General features: G+C 40.0%; 1 protein-coding gene across 1 annotated transcript in view; it reads left to right on the top strand.

The window, feature by feature from the left end:
- The window catches only part of LOC128358036 (C-type lectin domain family 18 member A-like), an 81,125-nt gene that overhangs the window by 46,980 nt on the left and 11,135 nt on the right, over window positions 1–23,010 (top strand). Inside the window, exon 12 of the mRNA XM_053318489.1 lies at window positions 1,235–1,310. Coding sequence (XP_053174464.1) covers window positions 1,235–1,310 — 76 coding nt within the window. The remainder of the gene's footprint in view (window positions 1–1,234; window positions 1,311–23,010) is intronic.

Raw genomic sequence — 23,010 nt, 5'->3', positions numbered from 1 at the left:
TAATGGCTTCATCATGCAGTCAATCACACAGTCGTCATGTTGCTCAGCAAACACGCCATAAAATGCAGTTTTATTTCCATCTGACACGCGACTACAGACCCATTTTGTGTAAATGAAAAACAGTCCAGTATGTTTTTGAAGTGGTCTGTTGAGTACATATTGTCCTTCTCATGAAACATACATTTTTTGCTGTTTTACCCATGTTACCTTAACCACGATTGGCCATCAAGCTAAAAGAAAATATATTAATCATATTCTAAAAGTAAAATATGTTCTCATATCTTCTGCAAGTACCAGTAATATTCCTTCAATGATCAGCGAGTTCTTTTACACAGTACTGGTTTGCCATCTGTATGCAGGTGTGCGTGCGTGTATAGTTCAGACAGGTTAGATGTCAGCAGCAGGGGCCAGTTCCTCACCAGCAGAGACACTGTTGGCTGCGGAGAAGTCATCCAGTAGGTCGCTGTTTGACTATAAACTGTCAGAAAATGATCTCTGCTGTGGGAGGTAAAGGCACATACACGTGTCTAATTTTTTCACACATTTAAACCCATACTTAATTAATTGTAGCTTCCAGTCATTTGACAGTCAAGCTGTGTGAGTGTATGTGCAGCTGGCCTGGTCACACTCCATTCACCACCCATCTGTCCATGTCAGACTGGCCTCCTGTCCTCTCTTCTCTTCTGCTCTCCTCTCCTCCTTCCTTTTTCTCTCTTTTATTCAGAGTTTTGGTAAATCAATACGAAGCATGAGCAGTGAGCTGTTGGCATCTCCTGTAATAAAGATGGCTCACAGTTAATTGGATCATTGGAACATGTGTATGGGGGTATTTGAAGGATAGTGGGGTGGGGGGTGGGTGCTCACTAAAGCAGCACACGGTTTCTGTTGTACACTCGCAGACAGGAGGCAAATATGGAGGTGACCATCTGGCTCGGAGTGGCAGGAGCAATCAACATGGGTGTGAAGGAAGATGAACATGAGGAACAGCCTCTGTCAGTCTTAGCTGGCCCTTTATTCATTATCATGTCAAATTATGGCAATAAGTACTACACTCAGCTGTGCTGTGAAAACATACAAAAGAGGAGGTTATTATGATCAAATAAGAAAAGTAAAGATTAAAGCAGGATGAACACAACCAGACAGCATTGCATGTAAGTTAATCATCTGAAAGTTCTTCTCATGCTGTGCTCTTTACTCTATCAGTATGAAGTTAATTGGTTGCTCTCCCATGCAGACATGAGCATGAGTGGAGACTTGAAGTCCAGCCGCCCCAGGGCAGTGAGTAAGAGGGCCAGCAACACCACTTACGGGTGAGTACGAACAACCAACCCCAATCCCCCCGTCCCCCGAAACACACTCCCACCCACCCACACACATACTCAGAGATAATCATTTGCTCTATTATTTGCTGCAGCTTTTTATCTGTGCCTCAATAGCTGCACTTCTGTGTTGCAATCAATGCAGCATTATTTGTTATTAGCTGCATACCAGCTGTGTATGTAGGCAGGTATTGATTTTAGCCAGAGGTGCTGTCTCCATCAGTCAATGTTTTAATCTATCTGTTGATGTAGTGCACACATATGATTTGAGCTGATTACTGTTTATTGCCGGCAGTTCAATACAGTGCCGTGGAGCTACACTAACATTAACTGTGTGCTTAGATAGCTGGTGGCAGTGGCAGCACACTTTACGTCTTCATCATAAAACTTGTCATATCAAAGCGAGGCAGTTACAAATAAAAGAAGTGTTAAATTGAGGCTGTTGTATGCTTCATCTATGCCATAGAACCACAGCAACACACACCTGAAAAAGATTTTCAAAACTAGCCACTAGCCTGAAGAAGAGTTGGAAAGTCGCCAGATTTAGCTAGAAAGTCAAGACACATTGGCAAAACTACACTCAGAATAGTCCGCCTTCCCAAAGCTGTCTATCAAGGGCTTTGAGGTTTGAGCCCTCCAAACATTTCCTCCAATCATCATAGAGCAGCAGAGTGAGCGACCCGCCCACTGCTCCATTGATCGCCAGAGACGCTCAGCGTCCTGAGGCGGGACGAGTTTTTGTTGCATTATCCAATGAGTGTCTTATCCTGGGTTGCCCCGCCCTGGCCCAAAACAGCTGTTGTCAGAAGCCTCATTGAACACCATTGAAGCTCTGAGTCTGCAGCGGACTGCCAGTGTGTGATGGGGAAATCATGTCGGAAAGTAACAGCGTCGGCAATAAACGGCTGGTTACAGGATGTCATAGTTGTAAAATTGAATGCATTCAAGTGCAGATTTGATGTGATGTAAATTATAATTTTAATGTGAATTTAATATGACAGTTGTGACAATTTATTTGATGAAATTTTAGGGGAAGATGAGCTTCCCTTATTGTCTCAGTGCAATCGTCCCTGGCTGGTGGAGAGAATGGAGGACAGTGGGGGAGACCGTAGTGTGTGGGATTGTTTGAATTCATTCATGCCTATAAATTACTCTCACCTCCAACTCTCTCCTTTTAACGGCATCACTCTGATCAGCATCTACTCCGGCTGCAGCTCTGTTGCTTTTCTAATGAGAATAAGCCACAGAAAGTACTCCGTCTGTGTGAAGTTTGAGTAGATTCCAGTTTCTCAGGTCTTACCTCACTGACTCTGGCATTTTTCACATCATCTGGAAGTCTGGAGAATCCCTTGTCCCTTTATTGAAATACACTGACATGCAAGAAAAGCAGACATCCCTTTGCTGACATTGGGGCTAGTGTAAGAAGAGACGCTAGCGTTAAAGCAAGTGGGGTAAATATAATAAATATTCCATAAATAATACTCAAATACTTTGCAGGACATCCACCCCAGGACACCAAAATGCAAAATAGATTAGGAATACAAACAAGAATAGGAAATGAATATTAACAGATGTAATAATATTAATGCCAGCTTGTTTGTCCCGAGCCTACTCAGTAAATCTCATTAATATTCTGTGCTTCTGCAGAACTGGGACTCCACATATGTTTGCAGCTCCCAAATAAATACTGATATTTCTACATTCCTAGCAGCTCCATTCCCTCTCCTTCTGTTATGCTTCATCATTATCATGCTGTATGAATATTGCAGTATGGGACATTATATATAATGTCCCCAGCCTGTCCTTCAGAACAGTTAATCCAGCGTGGCTGCTGCTCTCTGCTCCCTCTGCCATCCCCCACGTCTCTGACCATCTCTGCCTAAACCGTAAACCCCCAAACGCTATTTGCCCATTCCACTATGTAGTTATTCAACAGCGTGCGGCCATGCATTAATGAGGTTAGTCATACAGTTCACCACACACACATACAATGACTAACCACAAATGGAACACACCTGAGGTATCAGTCCTGATATAGCTTCAGCCCATGTGATATTTCACAGGGATGACATGAACTGAAAGCAGACCAAGTCTGCTTTTTGTGGCCATTTCAGGTTTATGGGCACCTCCAGTTGCTGAATAAGCTGAATAGCACATAGATTTTGAGTTCTGGGTAAACTGAGACAAATAAATAAGACAAGACAATCTAAACTATCATCTTCCAGAAACAGAAAACTACAATACAGCTAAAGTCACAAATGTAAATCAGGGTGAAACAGCCACCAAAAATCTTCCTGTCCAGACTCCAATAATCCTGCTCTGTGCTGCTGGCAGCAGTGTGCCCTGTCTCCTCCCTCCTCCCACTGTTCTCACAGAGCCGGCCAACAAATACTACTGCCTGTGGCCTAGATTACTTTGCGAACAAACTTTCTAACTCATGTATAAGATGCTAAAGCAATGTAATCTTCCGATGCAACACCATGCATGCAGCCAACATTTCTGGATTGTTATTACTGCTAAAGAGAGAGGATTAACTTTTTAAATAAAAATGATTGCTTCGCCTTTATTTCAAACAAAGCTTTTCTTTTTTTCTCCTCCTTCTTTCTTCCCACTGTCACTTGCTCATATGTCACTCCGCAGGCCTTTTGCTTCAGAGCGACCCTGACAACATAAGGGTTTTGTCATCATTTGTCGTCCGTGCTTCATGACTGTCATGGGCCCCCTCTAGCTTGTCAAGCCCCAGCTGTGAAAGGAAGGATGGGGTAGAAAGAGTGGTGAGCATTTCACAGCCCAGATGCTGCTGCTACAGCCTCAGCCTCTGTGTGCTCCAGTGCACTACTACAAAAGCTCACTGTACTGTGCGGCCTGTATAGGGAAGCTCAGGTGCCAAAGGAAGGGTCTCAGAGGTCTGTGTGAGTGTGAGTGTGTGTGTAGCAATTATCCAATGACTTAGAAAACCGTGCAGATTATGAAAAAAAGGCTTCTGGAGCTCAGCAATTATTTCATCTTTCTTCTTACTTTTTGTCTTTTTGTGCCATTAAGAGACAGATAAATACTGAAGCTGCACAAACAAAATATCCACAGTGATTGTTAGTTGGTCATAGCTTTCTCAGTATTAATGTCCAGCTTGTGTTGTGTGCTTGTGTTTCATTGTCTGCTCCATTTTGCATTGTACTGATGAAGGGAAAGAGAGAGCGGCTGAGAAGGAGGACAGGACTGAACACTGAGTGGCAGTGCACTGAGCATCTGGTCTCTGGTATTTTTGTCTGCTTTGTGCACTTCATTCTTTTAATATTCTCTCATCTGTTTTAATTATTAGAAGTACTGGTCATAGAGGAGTTTGAGTTAGGCTGGAAACAGTGCAGTAGGTCCATTTGTCATATAGACTCAAATAGGTTGAATGGAGCAGGAGGGATGTAGGCTTCAGTATATGAACTCTCTGTCCTATCTGATGCGTTACAACTTAACCTGGCCATCACTCTTGTCAATAATATTATTGTACTAAAGTCCTAAAGTTAACTCTTGAGGTCTGGGAACATATCAACATCATTTAAAAACAAAATCTAATAGTGACATGCAGGTTTTAAATAAATCTCTAACTTGTCAAACTAATTTGTGAGAAAAATGGAGACATAAAATTATGACCAAAGGTGTCATCACAGATTATAGAACAGGTTTGCAGACCTTCTAGACTGGCTTTAGATGTACACGGTTGATATAATTTGGCATTCAATTATCTTCTCAGATCAGCCAAATCTCAGCTATTGTTTTAATTATTGTAATGTTTCTATTATCAATAGAAATGATTACCAAAACTATGAAAATAAAGTCCCATGTTGTAATAAACTAGAATTATTTTTCAAGGTTTTAGAGGCAATACAGCCAAATCTTTAGAATAAATCCTTTCAAGCTAATATGCAGCTGAAGTGTGTATTTTGAATCACATCTTCCTCCATCTCATTTGTTTCCGTGCAGCACTTGCCACTAAATTTGACAGACTGTATATTTATATCACGCTGGAGGCTCGGCCAGCTGACATCTGTAAAACCACCAGAAGCAGCAGAAAAAGCAAAGGGCAAATCAAGGCAATCTGCAGTAAAGAAAGCGATGCTGAGGTCAATCCGTCTTTATGGAAGATCTCAGTCTGTTGGACATATTTCTTTGACATTACCCTGATTGTCACAACACAGCTGACTGCCAGCTGTTATGACACCCACCTACAGCTGAAGCTGTACACACAACATCCTGATCATTGTTTAAAAACCGACAGTGATCAACATTATTTAAAGAGGGCAGTATAATGCATATAATGTATTGTTAATGGGAACAAGTAAGATTTGCTTGCAAAACACATAAAAAAAGCATTAAGCATAGTGTGTGATGCTACTACCTCCACTAACTACCTTTTTACCACTGTGTCCTGGACCTGTGGTCGCTGCAGATCCATGCAGGAGTGTTGTGTCAGCTCATGGCCTGGCTGATGATGGTTACTCTGTGAGGGATACAATAACCCACCACATTAATTCCAGGACATAGAAATGGTCTCCCTGTATTTGATGACTTGGCTGGAAGTCATCGCAGCATGTGATATTTGATGGTTTTTGATGTATTGTCAGCAAATCAACTGATAAAGGCAAACGCAGCAAAATGCATACAAAAAAAAAAAAAAATCACCATACCACAGCAATGGCCTCGGTTTGCGTTGTTCATTTGTTGTTGGAAAAGTGCTTTAGAATAATATATACTGCAGTTCACTGTGATGAATTTCTCGCCATTTAGTTTCTCCTCACAAAATAGCAGGACCATTCTGCTTATGTCTGCACCTTGGTAAAATGAAGTTAAATGAAGTGTGGAGAGAGTCCTATGCCTGTGTGACTAATATATCAGTGTTTTCATTCTGAATAGCAATGTTGTTCTGGCCATGTCACACACTTTGGGGCCTGTAGAAACTCATGATGTAATAAAAAACTGTGCATAATGTAATTTTAAAAAAGTAATAAAAACTGCTAATATAATAATCTGCCAATAGTATAATTAAATGGCAAGCGCAAAATGTAATAACTTTTTATGCATAATTTAACAACTTATTACATTTTATGCAAGTTATTACATTATGAGCTCAGTGCCAACATTTTGGTAAAAAATGTGATACCTTTACAGTTATTGGATTAACACATTAAAATGTAATGCTTTCATGTGCAATATATACAGTATTTCATACACATCACCTTTTCCATCCCAACCTTGACATCATATCCTGTTTTAGACACTGTCTCAGAATCCATCTCAGAAAAACACCAAAGTAAAAACATAGACAAGATGTTGGCAAATTTAATCAAATCTATCAATGTATAGATTGTGTGTGTGTGTGTATATATATATATATATATATATATATATATATATGTGTATATATATGTATGTGTGTGTATATGTATATGTATATATATATATATATATATATATATATATATATATATATATATATATATATATATATATATATATATATATATATATGCCTGTGGTGGCGTGTTATCAACATCCGGTGTCTGTAGGTTGACCTACTAACCTCTGATCTGGATGATGTCATTTCCGAATGTCTCTACCACAGCCCAGTTTATCATTGAGCGGAAATCCTCCAGTGTTGTGATACAGATGTTTATTGACACATCCAGACGCGTATCTCCTGGCCTCACATTCCACCACGGGCTCGGAGGGGAATAGCACTAACGTATCATAACAAAATATTGGTGAAATGAACTGGTTTTGCGGCAGATAATGTGTGTTTTAGAGGCTGCGCTTCGGTGCCCCGTGTACTCGCATTATACGGATATACGCGGCGCTCCACTCAAGCTAATTTCGTCTGAACAACACCAAATGACACCAAAGTTGTCTGGGTGAGTAAATGGTCATATCTTATGCTAGAAATAAGGTCCAGGTTGTGAAAAACGGTAATTATCCTTTAAAGGATGTTTAGTTTGAACTCTGGGCTCAACTATCTGACCTGAGTCAGTAGATCTCAGAGCTCTACTGGGTTTATATTCTACTAACATGTCATTTATGTATTCTGGACCTAAACCATTCAGTGATTTGTAGACCAGTAGCAGAACTTTAAAATCTATTCTATAGCTGACTGGGAGCCAGTGTAAAGACTTTAGAACTGGAGTAATATGCTCTGATCTCTTTGTTCTGGTTAAAACTCAAGCTGCAGCGTTCTGAATGAGCTGCAGCTGTTTAATGCTTTTTGTGGGAGTCCAGTCAGAAGACCGTTACAGTAGTCGAGTCTACTTGAGATGAAAGTATGAATTTTTCTGCCGTTAAAATAGCAAAAGTGGATTTGGACAAGCCCCAAAGGCACTTGCACCAGGCGATTCACGCCGTGCGCTATAGATTGTTAAAATGGGGCCCTTGATCAGAATTTTGTGATCATTTGGCAAGGAATCGTTGGTCCTCAGGTCTGTTTCATTCCCAACTCCTTCAGGTGGTTGTGACTGACACCATAAATGCATACAATGTAATTAGTATAATATTACATTTTAAAATAAAAAGGAATTGTTAGAATGAATGAATAAAGACTTAGACTTCATTAAACGAACACCCTCCTGTACCGTCAAATTCCAAAGTCTCAAGTCCAGACAAATTTCAACACATCAAGTTTTTTTTCTTTTGGCCTCAGCATTGAAAAGCATGAACTCCATTGATCTATCTTGGTTCTTATAAGTACTTGTAGGAAGGCTGGACAAAACACAAATTGACACATTTTGATACAACTTTCTGGCTGTCTTGCAAACTAGCTAATTTACAAGCATAATGTTAGTGTTTAATACTTGCGCTTCCAAACATGATCTGTGAAGGGTCGACCTTCCTTGCCTATCATGTACATTGCAAAGCAGCATTCCCATCTTCTCAACCCAGGACTTCACATCAACACTTATCTTATCACTGTCCTATAGTGAACCAACTTTCTCTGCAAATTTAGGTGCAATGCTTCCGATATGACTGGTGGAAATTTCATTGTCCTTTTTTGTGGTTTTTGACTTTAGTCAAATTGTTTGTCCCAATCACAAAAGAGAGCTGCTTTTCACTTCCGTACATCCTACAATCAGTACAGTACATGATTTACTAAAGCTTTTTTTTGTTGTCGTTCACACACTTATGTCATCTGCTTTGTGCCCTTGAGGTAAGACTGTGAAAGCGTGTTCCTTTATCCCTATTTTTACGATTAATTACTCACCCTTCTGCGTGATGGCAGACTTTTGCCCCGCCTTTGAGTGTGATTGTTCAGCTGTAAACATTTGCCTTTAGACGTTTTCAGAAGAGACTACACACAAGTTCATTCAAAGCATACTGAACCAAGCATCTTTGCACACCATCCTTGATAGTGAGTCACTACCACTGGCAAGCGCATGGACATGGTGGACATTTTTACCAAACAGCAGAAAAACAGCACACCAACCGCAAACAACTCGGTACTCATCGGACCCACTGTACCTTGTCCTTTCATTTCAGCAGCAATTTTACAGTGTAACCTATTTTCATTTCTCTGTCCAGCTTTTCTCCCTGACCTTTGCTGGCTTTCTCTCTGCATGAATGCACAGGCGATGTAGTACTGTCTGCAGTCAGGTCCTGTGAGAGATGACGGGGGCTGTACTGTAGGTAAAGGTCAGTGCAGTCAGAGGTGGATGTACTGCTAGAGAAAAGGTCACACTGTGCGGAGAAGGGAGGGTAAAGCATCTGCTGGTTCCAGGGCCACTGCCGAGTCTTTGAGAAAGCAAAGATGAAGAAGTATGTTGGAAGGAAGGAGAGATATGGTGGCTGTAGACATGATGCTCTGTAGAGATAAGGTCATGAGCCAGTGGTGGTGACACCAGTAGCTCAGGGCATGCTGATAAGCATGATAACAGAATAACTAAGAAAATACACATTTTCTAGCTATTGGGTATTGTTCTATATACATTGTGTAGCCTTACCAATCCATATGAGTTCATGAGTATCCGCTGTCCTGCAGGTGTATCACTCTACAGAGGTTTGTTCCTTAGTTAATGAAGGCATCTCTGTCCCTACTGCCTACTCTATGCTGGGAGGAGAAAAGTAAAGGAAACAGGTGGGAGAGGGAGAAAATAAGGCTTGAATAATGATTGATGCAAAAGGGTAAAAAGCAGTGTAAAATGTAAAATGGTGTAACACGGAGTAACAACAGCACACAGGAAAAGTGTGAAACAATTGAAAGAAGTAGATAGGGGAGAAAAAATGCAATGAGAGAAAGAAATAACAACAGTCAGGGAGAATGAGGGGTGAAGAAAGCAAAAGAGGGAAAGCAAGTGAGCACTGCACTGTTGTGTCATTGGCCCCCTGGCGTGAACAATCCATCTCAAATTGATCTTCTAGCTCGGCCCAGCAGGGCATTCTGAATCAATCTCAAATTGATCTCTGTGCCAGAGGTCGGGAAAACTAGCGGTGGAGCTTATCAGAAATATAGTGGTGCTGGGAGGATCTGACAGGGAAACTTATCACACTGCACAACAGGAAATGGGCTCTGAGCCCCCGGGGCAGCAAGAGGACGAGCCTACTCCTTCTGCACACACACATACACACACATACACACAAGCACACACAGATTCAATGTCTCTGTGTGTACCCGACACAACCATACACTGACACATGCTCCCCAGTGTTCAGCACAGTACAGAGTGGATACATGCACATAGACACAGACACATAAACGACACACAAGCTCTCTCTCACACACACATACACATTACAGGTATCACTACACACCTAGAGGCTGCCTCAAAAAAATAAAAAGTTTGTCAGAGCACAATATGTCAATATATTTTAAGTTAGACAGGTGAGATTTGAGGCCTGGAGCTCTTAATGACTTATAACACATTTAATGTGTCCTCAGCAAGGCCGTGTGAAAGGCCTGAGGAAGGGCAATCAATACGAGCTTGCATTTAGATGCTCAGCCAGCTTACTAGAGTACTGTGCCGCTCCATGTCCGATAAAAAATAAACCATATAAACAATTGTTCAGAAGGGCCTTTCTCTGCACAGCATCTCTGGAACCACTTGAAAAAATCCATGAGTGTAAGAATTTAGCACTTCACTATAAGCTAGAGCTTCTTAAGTCCTCATGAAAAATAAACTTGCTGCCACTGAGGATATTTAGTAACCTTAGTAGACGTAGTTACTGTCTAGTGGCCAGTGTTCCCATTTATGTTTTCTAAGGGGTTGTGGACTTTATTTTCTCACTTGCTGTCACTGCTTGGGTCACCAGACTAAAGCTGACAGCAACTTTACAGAGCACGACCAGTGACCAGAACACACAGAAAAATAACTCAAAGTTCATTTTGAAGACAGAGAGAGCTGCAAAATGACACATAGATAGGATCGGGGGATGAGCAAAACAGGCACTAAGAGTCTAAGGGAGTGTAGAGGAAAAGAGTGAAGAAGGGGAGGGGTGTGTTTGAGCATGTCAGCGTTTGAGAGGCGGCAGGAGAGCCTTTTCTGTGGCCTGTACTGGAAAAGCTCTCTGTCAGCACAGAGGGGTAATGGGGGTTAGCAGGGGGAATAGACGGAGTGAAGGAAAGTGTGAGAGTACATAAAAGAGTGAGTGTGTGGGTACAAGTGTCTGCATGTCCCAAGGAATACAATATCGGCGACCGCAGTGATCCTCACTGCAGAGAAATAATAAAAAACCCACGTATGCACACCCTAAATAATGGTAGTCACTCATTATAAAGTTACATAAGCACAGATTGAAATTATTCCAAAGGCAGTAATTAAAGTGATGTGACTGCATGCCAAATATATTCTACCAGAGTGCATTGCAAAAAACATCTCATGTACAAAATCCCATAGGAGAGGAAACGGCAAACTCAGCTGCAACGATACAAAGATAGATGCTGATTGTACAAACTGATCATTAAATGGACAACCTGGTGTTGCTCGGCCTGCTTCCTGCCCAGGACCAACTTAAGCTAATTAATGCTTCAGCAAAATCTTTATGACCTTTGGCCTCCATGAGTGACATACCTATACACACACACATATACATACACACATTTAACAACCACCTCCTTGCAGTTTTACAATCCAGTTATTCTTTCCCTCTAACCTGTGGTACTTACTGATGAATGCCCTTCAGATACATGCTCGCATCCTTGTGTTTACGTCATTATGAAGACATAATGTTGATTTAATTCATACAGGTCTTTTTCACAGGAGACATTTTGACAAGTCACACTTGGAAGAGCACAGGTGTGAATAATTCAAATTAATGATGGATGAATTCAATTTAGCTGTTTCAGTGTCAGAGCCCTGAGACACTTGAATGTAACATCATTAGTAACACCTGTGCATGACAAGCCAAAATGCCTGCTATTAAAAAGGGCACACCTATCCCTAACAATTATTACTACATACCTATGTAAACCTTTATCTTATCATAAATCTACATTTAACCATAACACAAACATTTTAAACTTGGTGATTCAGGACGATTCACATAAAATCCTCTTGATTATAGTATATCTGTCACAGAATTTATGTCACGATGAATATAAATAGAGAAATTGTAACTAGATAAAATAACCAGATAGAACTGTCTGTTTCTGGGTAATAAAGCAAATTGAATAGAATAATAGTACTTCATCACACTGGTGCAGAAATTGTATTATAATCCAATACGGCCATCAATCAGTCCTGCTCATTGATTTGCAACATTGCCCACACAGGCCTAATATGCCCAAAGATTAAAAGGATAGATACTATGTTATTGAAAAATCTCTGACAGTAGACAAATGTATGTTATTTAAATATATATAGTGTTAAATCACTCAGCTGTAGCTTGAAGAATTAAGTTTTTATAAAAATGTCCTCATTCTAAGTCATAAACTAAAATAGATGTGCACACACATTTAATATACATGTTAACATATTCCTTATGTGTGAGGGTAATCATTTCCATTTTCTATCAATATACATTTTTTAAAAATGTCAACACAGTGTATCTGGCCATTTAGCTTTTGACGGTTTGAGCCTTTTCCCTTTTTTTGTCACAAGCTCTGCAGCATCAGTCCTGTATCTCCTGAAAATTCTTCTAATGGCTCTTTTTGTGTGGTACCAGTTTTTCTCTCTGTACAACCACAGCATCATATAGTAGTACACTTGTCTTTTCCTGTTTTAACACATCTCTTACTTTTTTCTTTTGATTTTTATGCCTCTCTCAACCTATAAACAAAAATACAGCAGAAACAGGGAGGCTGTTGACTTAGCAGGGCTAATGTTAGCTGAGGTTAAACTCTGGTCCAGTGAGGATCACAGACTGCAGTCTGAGGTTGACTCAGCAAATGTCAATCCTGTCAATCACAGTTAAAACCTCAGATGGCACTCATTATGGCCATTCTGAATGGCAGCTTACTATTTCCCTACATATCCCCTAAATGTTCAGACCCTCTCTTTCTGCCCAAGATGAGACCTGGATTTGTTTTCTCCATGCCTGGATGACAATGTCTAACTCCACACAGAAACTCACACACACACTCAGAGCTTTGGTATTTCTGTGTTTTGTCTTTTTTCCTTTCCTTTTGGTTAGCCTGCAAAGAAGTTAATTTTAGCTCAGTGTCACCATACTGCTTTTGCCCTTCATGCAGTTGAGCTAAAATGACTTTTAGCTTTTAATTCTTCAATAATTTCAGGACAACAGCATAGTTCAGGATGTGAAATGATGCAGGGGCTTGACAGAGTTTAAAAGGCTGGAAGGATTAATTACTTCAGGCAGTAACCTTTAACTTTGCGCTCTAAGTCGGTTCTGATTAGGATATCTGTGCTCCTCACCCTCTTTGTGGGTAATGGGTAGAGGGGATGGGTCTCTGAGAGTGCCCTGGATGTCACTTGTCACCTTACTCCTGTGTAATGCAGCTAATTAGCACTAAGTATCCTGGACCCCTGAAAATTTCCACTACATGCACTGCATCACTAACAGGCAGACAACGCATTAACCAGCACTCATTTCTACCACCTGTCAGTCCTTCATCTGTATATGTATTGTGGGAACAAGCTTTAATTCAAAAGACCCTTTCAAAGTTAAAAAGTAGCATCATTTGCTTGTTTTGTTATGTGTTGAGTTGTGTGCAGATGGCCTCAAGTCATGCAGAAGAATTGGACTTATCCCACTCCAAACACTCTGCCTCCAGGAGGATTAGGCCACATTGTCAGTGCCACTGAGGGGAGCATGTTGCTGCAACACATACACACTGAGCTAAACCCACACTTATCTACATATGCACATATTTATGTTCTGCAGACATACCTTCCCACATGCTTTACATGCACTCTCACATCGAAATGAATGGAGCATACACAAAGACACACAGGCATACATTACACACTCTTATTTAACTTCATAGGTTGGAGTTTTTAGTAGAGTTGTTCCGATTCCAATACCAGTATGGGAAATGCCTCCAATACTGCCAAAAATGTTGGCATCTGTATCGGCAAGTACTGGAGTCCAGGCAACGATCCCATACCACGTAATTGATTAGAAATAGGAATCTATTTACTGGTTAGCTCCGTTAGCTCTGACACAGTTCTTCTTCGCTGCTATTAAAACAGTTGCGCTGTGCTGACACCTGTTACAAGGAGCTAACGTTAGCGCAGTTTGTCGGCGGTTTGGCAGTACTTCACAGTGGATTTAGTTAAGTTGCTGTTGCACTACTGTTTTATACTGTTCTATTTAAAAATACATTTAAAAATAAATGGCTTCCATTTGCTGTATTCATTCATGTTTTACAAAAGGTTTAACCTGAGCCAGGCCTTACCACAGTGATAATCATATCACAGTCATGCAGGCGTAGCATGATTTTTATTTATTTTTTAACACACTGGTATCGGTACTTGGTATCGGCTGATACCCACAGCACAAGTATCGGAATCGGTAGCGGGAGGGAAAAAATGGTTTCGGAACATCTCCAGTTTTTAGCTTTTTGTATTTCTGTGTCAGACAGAGGTCTGCCAAATCTAGCAGTTGATCAGACTGGATTATATGCCCGTGTTTTTACACTAACAACAAAGTACATACACTGTTATTCATTCATCAATGCCCTGTCCTGCAAGCTCTCTAAATAAGCAATTATTCTAAAAGCTTTCAGGTTTTTAATCACTGCAAACACCTGTAACACGGTCTGATTTGAAAGGCAGATTATGTTAATCTTTTGTTGAGACAGTACAGGGCTACTGACAGTCTCCTCTCCTCTCCTTCTCTATACTGTATCTCCAACATCACTTTGTTTCCTCTCACTGAAATGTTTTTCTTTCATGTTTTCGGTGTTTTTGAGCTACTATGCAGTCTTTTGAACCTCTTCAGTTGCTGTGTGATCAAAGCCCTGCTGCAAATGGTGACATTAAGGTTTAATAGTAACAGACTGTACACTGTGACACTGTTTTCTATCCCTTGTGGAAAACATTTAAAAGCGGTGTCTCTTGACTTACTTATGTCAATTTCCCATTTTCACACATTATGTTAAAGTAATAAAACTGTCATTATTGTCATCACTTGTCACTGACTGGTAATGCTGCTAAAAACACCAGCTGATTCATGAGATGCTCTCATTATTTCCAACCCTGGCATGCTTTGGCTAGATGTCTAATTGAACAGCAACCGAACTGTGCCGTACCACGCCTCATCGTCCCTGCCAGGCTGATCCTACCAGCCCATTGTATCATTCAAGAATGTCCACACCCTGACAGCTGTAGGAGGATCTGACTCATTCCTCTCTATGTCCCTGTCATCCTTGCCTCTTTACAAACGCTCCACTCATCTTTCTTCATACTCCCTGTCCGCTCCACACTATCCATTCATGTCTGGGTGCTTTGGCAAGATGGCACTGCCTCTTCCTGCTATCTGAATGTGTGTTTACTGCTGATGAGTACACCTATGAGTTTCAGTGGAGCAAGAGGGATGCATGCTGATGGGCAAATGGACCAGAGGGCCAAAGAGGAAAACATCTTTCTCCTTTGGGACACTTTTTATTGAGTCTCCTGTTCCCTGATGCGTGCCTGTTGTCTGATATGTACTGCCTGTTATGCTCCAGTTCTAGTCCTGGCTCCTGCTCAATGCCTTATTGATGCAGCAACACTCTCCAGTTCCTCTCTATCAATGCAGTGCTCTTCTGCTCCTCTTTACGACAGCGTGGCTGCAATCAAATCTAAAGGGCTGTCAGGCATTCAGGGCTACTTAAACTAAAGAGAGGAAGAATGAGACCAATCTGACACATAACCCTTATCTATGTACCCCTATTTGTCAGACTGAATAAATTGCTCTCAGGCTATAATTTAACCTTGATTCACGTATGATATAAATTTATGAGCTCTTCGAATTGCCATTACTCTAGTACCTCTCATGCTCTGGCCTGTAGCTGTAAATCACCACCTGCACTACATACAGTATACAGTATATAAATGATGCAGACCAGTGGGCCAAGCAGTAATGGATGTCAAGGAGCAGATTATATGGTGATGTGTTATTGATCGGCTATAATCCTGCACATGTCATTGATTAAATCAGTAGAGTGTGTGATCACTGCATGTTTAAGTTGGTTCTCAGGAAACAATAAAGATGCTCATTGTCAGATGTTAATTCTTCCTCACACGTGTGAATGTGCGTGTACTTGTTTCATATCGTGGTGCCAAAACTCTGATCACACAGTCTGGAATCAGAGGGCCATAGTGTGCCATTTGGTAATACCCACAAGAGTTAGATTTTATTATTGGTTAATAAGGGTAAGGGTTGGGGTCAGAAACATGATGCCACACACACCCCTCAAGTATTTAAGATTGGATGGCTTTAGAAATTGTTGATTTCTATTTTCAGTGTTTTTAATTATTACTTAATAATATAGTATATAAACAAAAACAGTTTTCTGTATTTTTTATTTATACTTAACTCCGCCCCCAACTCTCTGGTTCCTTCCAGCTAGAAAGTTCTGCTTTGAAGCATGGAGAGCTGAACACAGCGCTGTCATTCAGCCCTGCTGCCAATTTTCCATAGTGGCGACTTGTGGTATTGCAGTGAAATCATCCCGTGGCCCAAAAAGCATTTTCTTCATAGACTGTCATTATTAAGGAGACATCTATAAATTGTTGACAGGGCCAGTTATTTCTCACTCCAAACTTTCTCATAACACAAACCAAAGCTTTGTCAGGACTACTTTGCATCATTTTTTAGTGTTCTTTCTATCGAACTCCCACAGCTATGTAATAGCCTCCATGAGAATGATGACGCCTAAAAAAAAAAGGTGACAAATTTCCATACTTGAAAGTGGTTGGTCGAGTAGGTGGATAGATAAATACATGGTGGTCCCCATCATTTACATTCAAAGGTAGATCTTTTAATAAATGTTTTAATAAATGTTTACTTTTCTGTGGCATATCAATAACATGTAGTAGATATAATATCATTTAGCAATAAAATGCTCTTTTGTAAATGTTGTACTGCATGTGTACACATTTATTTAATGCAAGACAGGTATAGATGAAGCATCACTGCATTTTAGAAAAAACAAGAAGGACACAAGAAGAAATTGTGAAAGTGAGTGAAATGGAGAGAGAAAAACAGCGACAGTGATTAAATGAAAGGGAAAGAGGGAGTAGATTAGCTCAGAGTCTCTCTCTGAGAGGGAGAAACGAGCTGCCAGCGCTCCCTTCATCTTCCCCTCCTTCCCCATCAAAGCCACTCTGCTCTCATCTTGATCATACTCACCCTTAACATCCCGTGCTCTCTCTTTCTTTTCTTTCCCTCCCCTAATTGTCAGTCCATAAATGTAGTTTTTCATTTTTTTGGCAGGGTAAGAAGAAAAAAAACCCTCTGTACATTACACACAGTAATTTTATTTCTTCTTGACTGCACACTGTTGTCAGCCTTTCTGTGTAGGTGTAGGTTGTTTTCCAATGTGTTCTCTTTTGATTATTCTGCTTTATGTTTTCCTTAAACTGCACTATGACTCTTGGTAGGGGGCCTGTATGTTTTGTAGCTGCAGGAGTTTGTAGTCCCAGTGAAGACAATCCAGATTAAAGCTGCAAGCAGCGTTGGGCGGGACCTCGCACCCTTGCGCACGTTGGGCCGTGGTGAAGCGGAAAAGTTTCTGTTAGGGACATTTAGATGCCTTCAGACCTGGGCATTTGTCGGACACTGCAATAAGTAGATATACATTACACACACAGAGACTACATACACAAACACACTCACATTCACACATGCGCTCTCTCTCTCTCTCTCTCTCTCTCTCTCTCTCTCTCTCTCTCTCTCTCTCTCTCTCTCTCTCTCTCTCTCCCTCTCCCTCTCCCTCTCCCTCTCTCTCTCTCTCTCTCCCCAGTGAAACCTGTAGATATGTTTGTAGGTCATGCTCTTGTAATTCGTGTTTGATCTAGACTTTGACATCAATGTCAGTGAAATAGTTGACAGACTGACTGCACAGATATCTAAAAACATAATAATACAGTCAATAAACTTGAACTAGAAACAGAAAACTGAGGCACCTTTTCCTTATCAGGTATCAGGAATCTATACAAGTTTTCTCCACTGGGTGGCACACTAAGACCACAAATGAATCTGGATGACTACAGAGCACAAATGAGCCAGCTGCACACACACACACACACACACACACACACACACACACACACACACACACACAGTCGTTGCCATGGTAGTTAACGACTGGAGAGCATGACAACACAGACAGCAGGCAGAGTCAGGATTGAATGGGAGAGGAATAGGGTGTGCACAGATCAAAAAATATAAAACATAGCCAGACCAAATTACACACATCAATAGATGAGACTTGTGGCTACATTTTGACGTTTGAATGGAGTCTGTAGCTGAAGGTATGCAGGAATAATGTATATATTTTGAAAAGCCTGAAAAATCGTAGAAAATCACACATTTAAGGGCAAATTGTGCACATCCTGTTTGATTTAGGTCAGGGGTGTCAGTGCGTGACTTGTAGGTCTTGATAAGACAAACAATTGAGTTTTGGTTTGATATTTCTACGACATTCCTATCAGGCGTATGTTGTTTGTAGGAGGCCATAATTCGTCGAAAATCCCACATGTACCAGCAAATTGTATTGTTTAGGGGGTCAAATTGAGGCCCAAAGTGTCTACAGAATAATTAAAAAAAACAACACAAAGGCGAGGGCAGGACTCCTGGAGTCCTCGCCCTCTTGCCTTTCGGCTCGGTCCCTAAAAATATTTGTTTCTGATTGACTGGCAGGTGCACATTAAGTAGACATTGTACACTGACATTGAATTCACAGTATATGAAAACATACTGCAGTTTATGCAACAGATTAAACTTAGTTCAGTTAACACCTTAATCATTATCTAAAGTAATGATGCCATCAGTGTATGAATGGGTGAATCAGACTTAGTGAAAAAGTGCTTTGAGTGGTCATAGTGACTATAAAAATGCTATATAAGTACAGTCCATTTATAATTACCTTTTATTAATTAACTTGCAAAAATATTTTCAACTCTGAACTGACCATGTCTGGAACATTACTGAGTCTATCTAGTCTGTCTAGCAGTCTGTCCCTGGACTTTTCTCTGCTGGATTTTTATTGTGTCTTACTGCATTCCTCTTTGACTTACACAATGTAAAAACCTCATTTGACATTTGTCTTTTCATCACAAAAATACAGAGCTGTGGGAGTCGCTGCTGGGACTTTTAAGGGGCAATGAAACCCAGAGGGAACATTGGAAGGCCTATAAATGTCAGCAGTGTCTGGTGTCATGATCTGTTGCTTAGTCCAGATTTCCAACCCATCAACATCTGTTAGCACTTCCGGTTGCTTTTTAGTTATGTCTGTTGATTGCTTTAAAAGAAAGGAAAATGTTTTTGCACACTGGCATTAAAAATAATGAACCGCTTAGGGTGAAGTTAATCAAGTTGCACATTTTAAGTAAGTAAGTAAGATTTATTTATCCCAGAGTATTCCCCATGCACGTGAACAATGCATTTCGCCTGCAGCTTCCTCAGGCTGAGCAAACCTGAGAAAGCTACAGGCAAAAGTCAAAGTAAAGTCAGTTCAGTGTGTGGTGGTTAATTTTCACTTTAAGCTTAAAATGTATTTATGTTATACTTTATATATAAAAATGTACAGTGCTTCAGAATTTAAACTGTATAGCTTAAAGACACATGCAGGATTGGAACAGATACCAGTGAATACAAAAAATAAAATTTAATTCAAGAATAACAACGAAGAATGAAAAAAGCGAAGGAATATAAATTAGTCTTGAGAAGTTAGTCTATTGAATATAAGAATTGCTCCTAGTCTCCCTAAAGTTGTTTCCTGTTGTACACAAGTCCAAACAACTCAGAAATGTACTCAGAGACTTCGCCCTGTACTTGAAAGGTAATTACAAGAGTTTATATTTAATTCTTAACTTTACTGAGATGAGCTGCAGTGTTTTGAGCCGGCTGAAGCTGTAGCTCCATGGCTGAGGCATAAAGAATTACAGTATTATAGGCATGGAGACACAGTAGCGTGGATTAATTTCTCAGCACTTTAAAGTAGAGAATATGTCTTATTTTAGAATTATAACTTAACTGGAAAAAGCGTGACTGAACAAGTTTGTTCACAAGTTTTACTGTGGAAACAGTAATTAACAGGGGAAAGAGTGGAGTCAGCAAGGTTTGAATTTATGAGTCTCATTGTTTAATTGCATTATTTATGGCAATTGTCCGGTTTATTGCACAGTTTGTCTAGGAAAAGAATCATGCACATTAAATAGAGCAGAAGATTTCAGTGTTTAGACACTAATGTGGCAAGTTAGGGTTCACAGGTTAGATTACAACTTAATCAGCAGCTTTATTGGTAGTAACAGGCATACCTTCAACACAGCAACAAAGCTATCTTTGTAACTACATCAGGGAGAATGAGACCAATTGTAGACACAACATCACCAGCAGTCTGACTGCCTTTGCTCATATGATAAATGTGTCACAACAGGTGAGGCGTTGAAGCAATGGATGTGTATTTTGGAACACTATTAACAATGCAGGAACACACAATATGAGTCATATATTCATAACTTCTTGTGACGATGCATACTGGGAGGCTTCCCTACACACCAACCACATGGTATACTACAAAAAGAAACATTTTGCTTTATATTGATGGATTTATCAAACCCATTTGGTACAGTCAATCATGTAAAACTCTGTTGTCTCTAAATGGTTTGATTCCTGAATCCTTCTGGACCCTGTGCTGTTACCATTTCTATAAAAATACTTGCTTACAAGCTTTCCTCACCCAGACAGGAGGTGATGTACCCTACAGAAACCCTGTGTTGGCTTTTTCTAGAGAGAGGAGATGGGCCCACTAGGCGTGCCACTCGAAATATTTTCACACCATGGGATCATCAATATGTTATAATAAGTCATTGAAAATTAACAAAAAATCGGTCATGTGGGAAAATTGGGTGAAGGCAGGGGTAATGTTACTGGAAGATTTATTTGATGGGAAACACTTAATCTTTTTTGAACAATGTATGTCTAAATACAATATCCCCAGCAAAGATTTTTGGAAGTTCCTCCAATTAAGGAGCTGTATTATAACAGCAGATAGAAAAGTAAAATTTGTACCTGTCTGGTCTGGCATCCAGATTGTATGACATGTTTAGAAAACACCAACCCCCACTATGAAGGTGTTAAATTAACATGGGAAAAAGATCGGGGCACCTATTGACAGGGAGATCTAGGAGGAAACAATTAGGTTCTGGTACACTATAGCCTGAGACATGCAGACACGACTTACTTCATTCAGAATATTGAATAGGAACTGGTCTTGAATTGATGAGGGCGTGTAAGTAATCTTTAATCTTTCCAGTGCATTAACAATAAAGACAACCTTTCCTAAAATCAACTGTGGTGTAGGGATTTTGAAGCACCAAGTAATCATTGCAGCAGAGGAAGTATGGTCCACATTTCAAGTACAAGTAATTTAGTTATCAATTGTAAAGAACAACAAGAATATAATAATAAATAATAAATCTAAGCTATGTTTTTAATTTGCACCTTAAACTGATAAACTGTAATTAAATGTGTTTTTGGCATGTTGTGAATTGTAAAGAAGTGCAGGACAAAAGAGATTAGCAGTGATCATTTATCACCAGAGATGTCACCATACCCAGGAAAACAAGAATCCTGCATAAAATGTCACTTTGATTCATTGTCAGTAAGATTTAAATTACATCTGTCAAGGCTCTAAGCCAATTGTACTGCATGTCTAATAATTCATCTCACTCTCTCTTTCTCTCCCTCACACACACACACACACATACCACTTTGAGGTTCTTCCATAGATTCAGCTGCTGTAAGACTGATTTCTGATTTTCCTTTGGTAGGCATGTTGATGGAAATGTACATAAAAAACAACTTGTCCTTTCCTAATACATGCGCACACACACAAAATGGTGTTTCCATCACTGCAGAGGACATTACATTGACTTAAATTAATTTCCTGAAGGCTCATCCTTATCTTAACCATAACCACCACATACTTAACCTTAACATAACCCTAAACTTACCTTTAAACATGTTTACCCTAAAGTTAATGATTTACTTTAAGGGGACATGCTTTTTGTCCCTATAAATGGGGCAGGCCCCCACAACATGATTGTGTAAACAGATTTATGTCCCTGCAATGTGAGGAATACCTGGTCCACACACTTACACGCTGAGGCAGAGATGATTTATAGCCCGCCATGTCTAATGGATTGCTTTGGCACTTGAGAAATTATGAAAAGAAATTAATTAGCCTTTAGTGACCCTGCGTCCATCTGTCTCTCTCCTTTCCTCACTCACTGTCTCGGTCTCTCTCTCACACACACACACACATACACACACACACACACACACACACACACACACACACACACACACACACACAGTGACCCAGGCACTTGGCTGCTCGCTTTGGAGGTAATTACCGTCTAAATAGGCTGCGCTTTCCTGTCACAAATTCATCTTTACTAAATCACACTAAATACCTGTTGATGGCTTGTCATTACTGTACCATGGTGATATTTATTATTTATTTATTATTCATTAACATAATTTAGTTAGTATATAATGCAGGACATTGTTAAGCACTAAGTAATCATTAATCAGTTATAATCACATAATAATGATAATTTTATTACATTGAAATAGTGTGAAAGTGCTCTGAGATAAATCACCAACAATGAATAGATTAGGGGAAAAAGCAAGTCAAAAAAGTATGGTAGAACTGAAATATATATTTTAAAAAGTATATACAGTCAAATGGAGACCAACAACAACAAGACAGAACAATAGAAATAAAATCGTTTTGTAAACCATTTAATGCCAACATACAAGACACAAGCAGAGAGTGAACAGCAGCTTTATTCCCCCTCAATGAGGAATTTGGTGAATAGCCATTATTTTCTATCTCACTTCTGGCTCAGTGTTTGAAAGAGGAAAGCTTCACACAGTTGAATCGTGTGGTGTTTCCTTCATTTCCTTACTTTTGTTTCTTTGAGTGAAAGAAAATCAAGATGTTTCAACTAGTTTGACAAAATCAGCTGAAACAGCATGTAGACCTCCTTCATTTCAAACAGGACAATAGACAACAGTCTAAATTGGATTCAAATGATGCTTTGTTTTT

The sequence above is a fragment of the Scomber japonicus genome, chromosome 1 (genome assembly GCF_027409825.1).
Source record: "Scomber japonicus isolate fScoJap1 chromosome 1, fScoJap1.pri, whole genome shotgun sequence".
Taxonomy (NCBI): domain Eukaryota; kingdom Metazoa; phylum Chordata; class Actinopteri; order Scombriformes; family Scombridae; genus Scomber; species Scomber japonicus.
The sequence above is the reverse complement of the archived record's forward strand: the minus strand, read 5'-3'. Positions and strand labels throughout refer to the sequence as shown.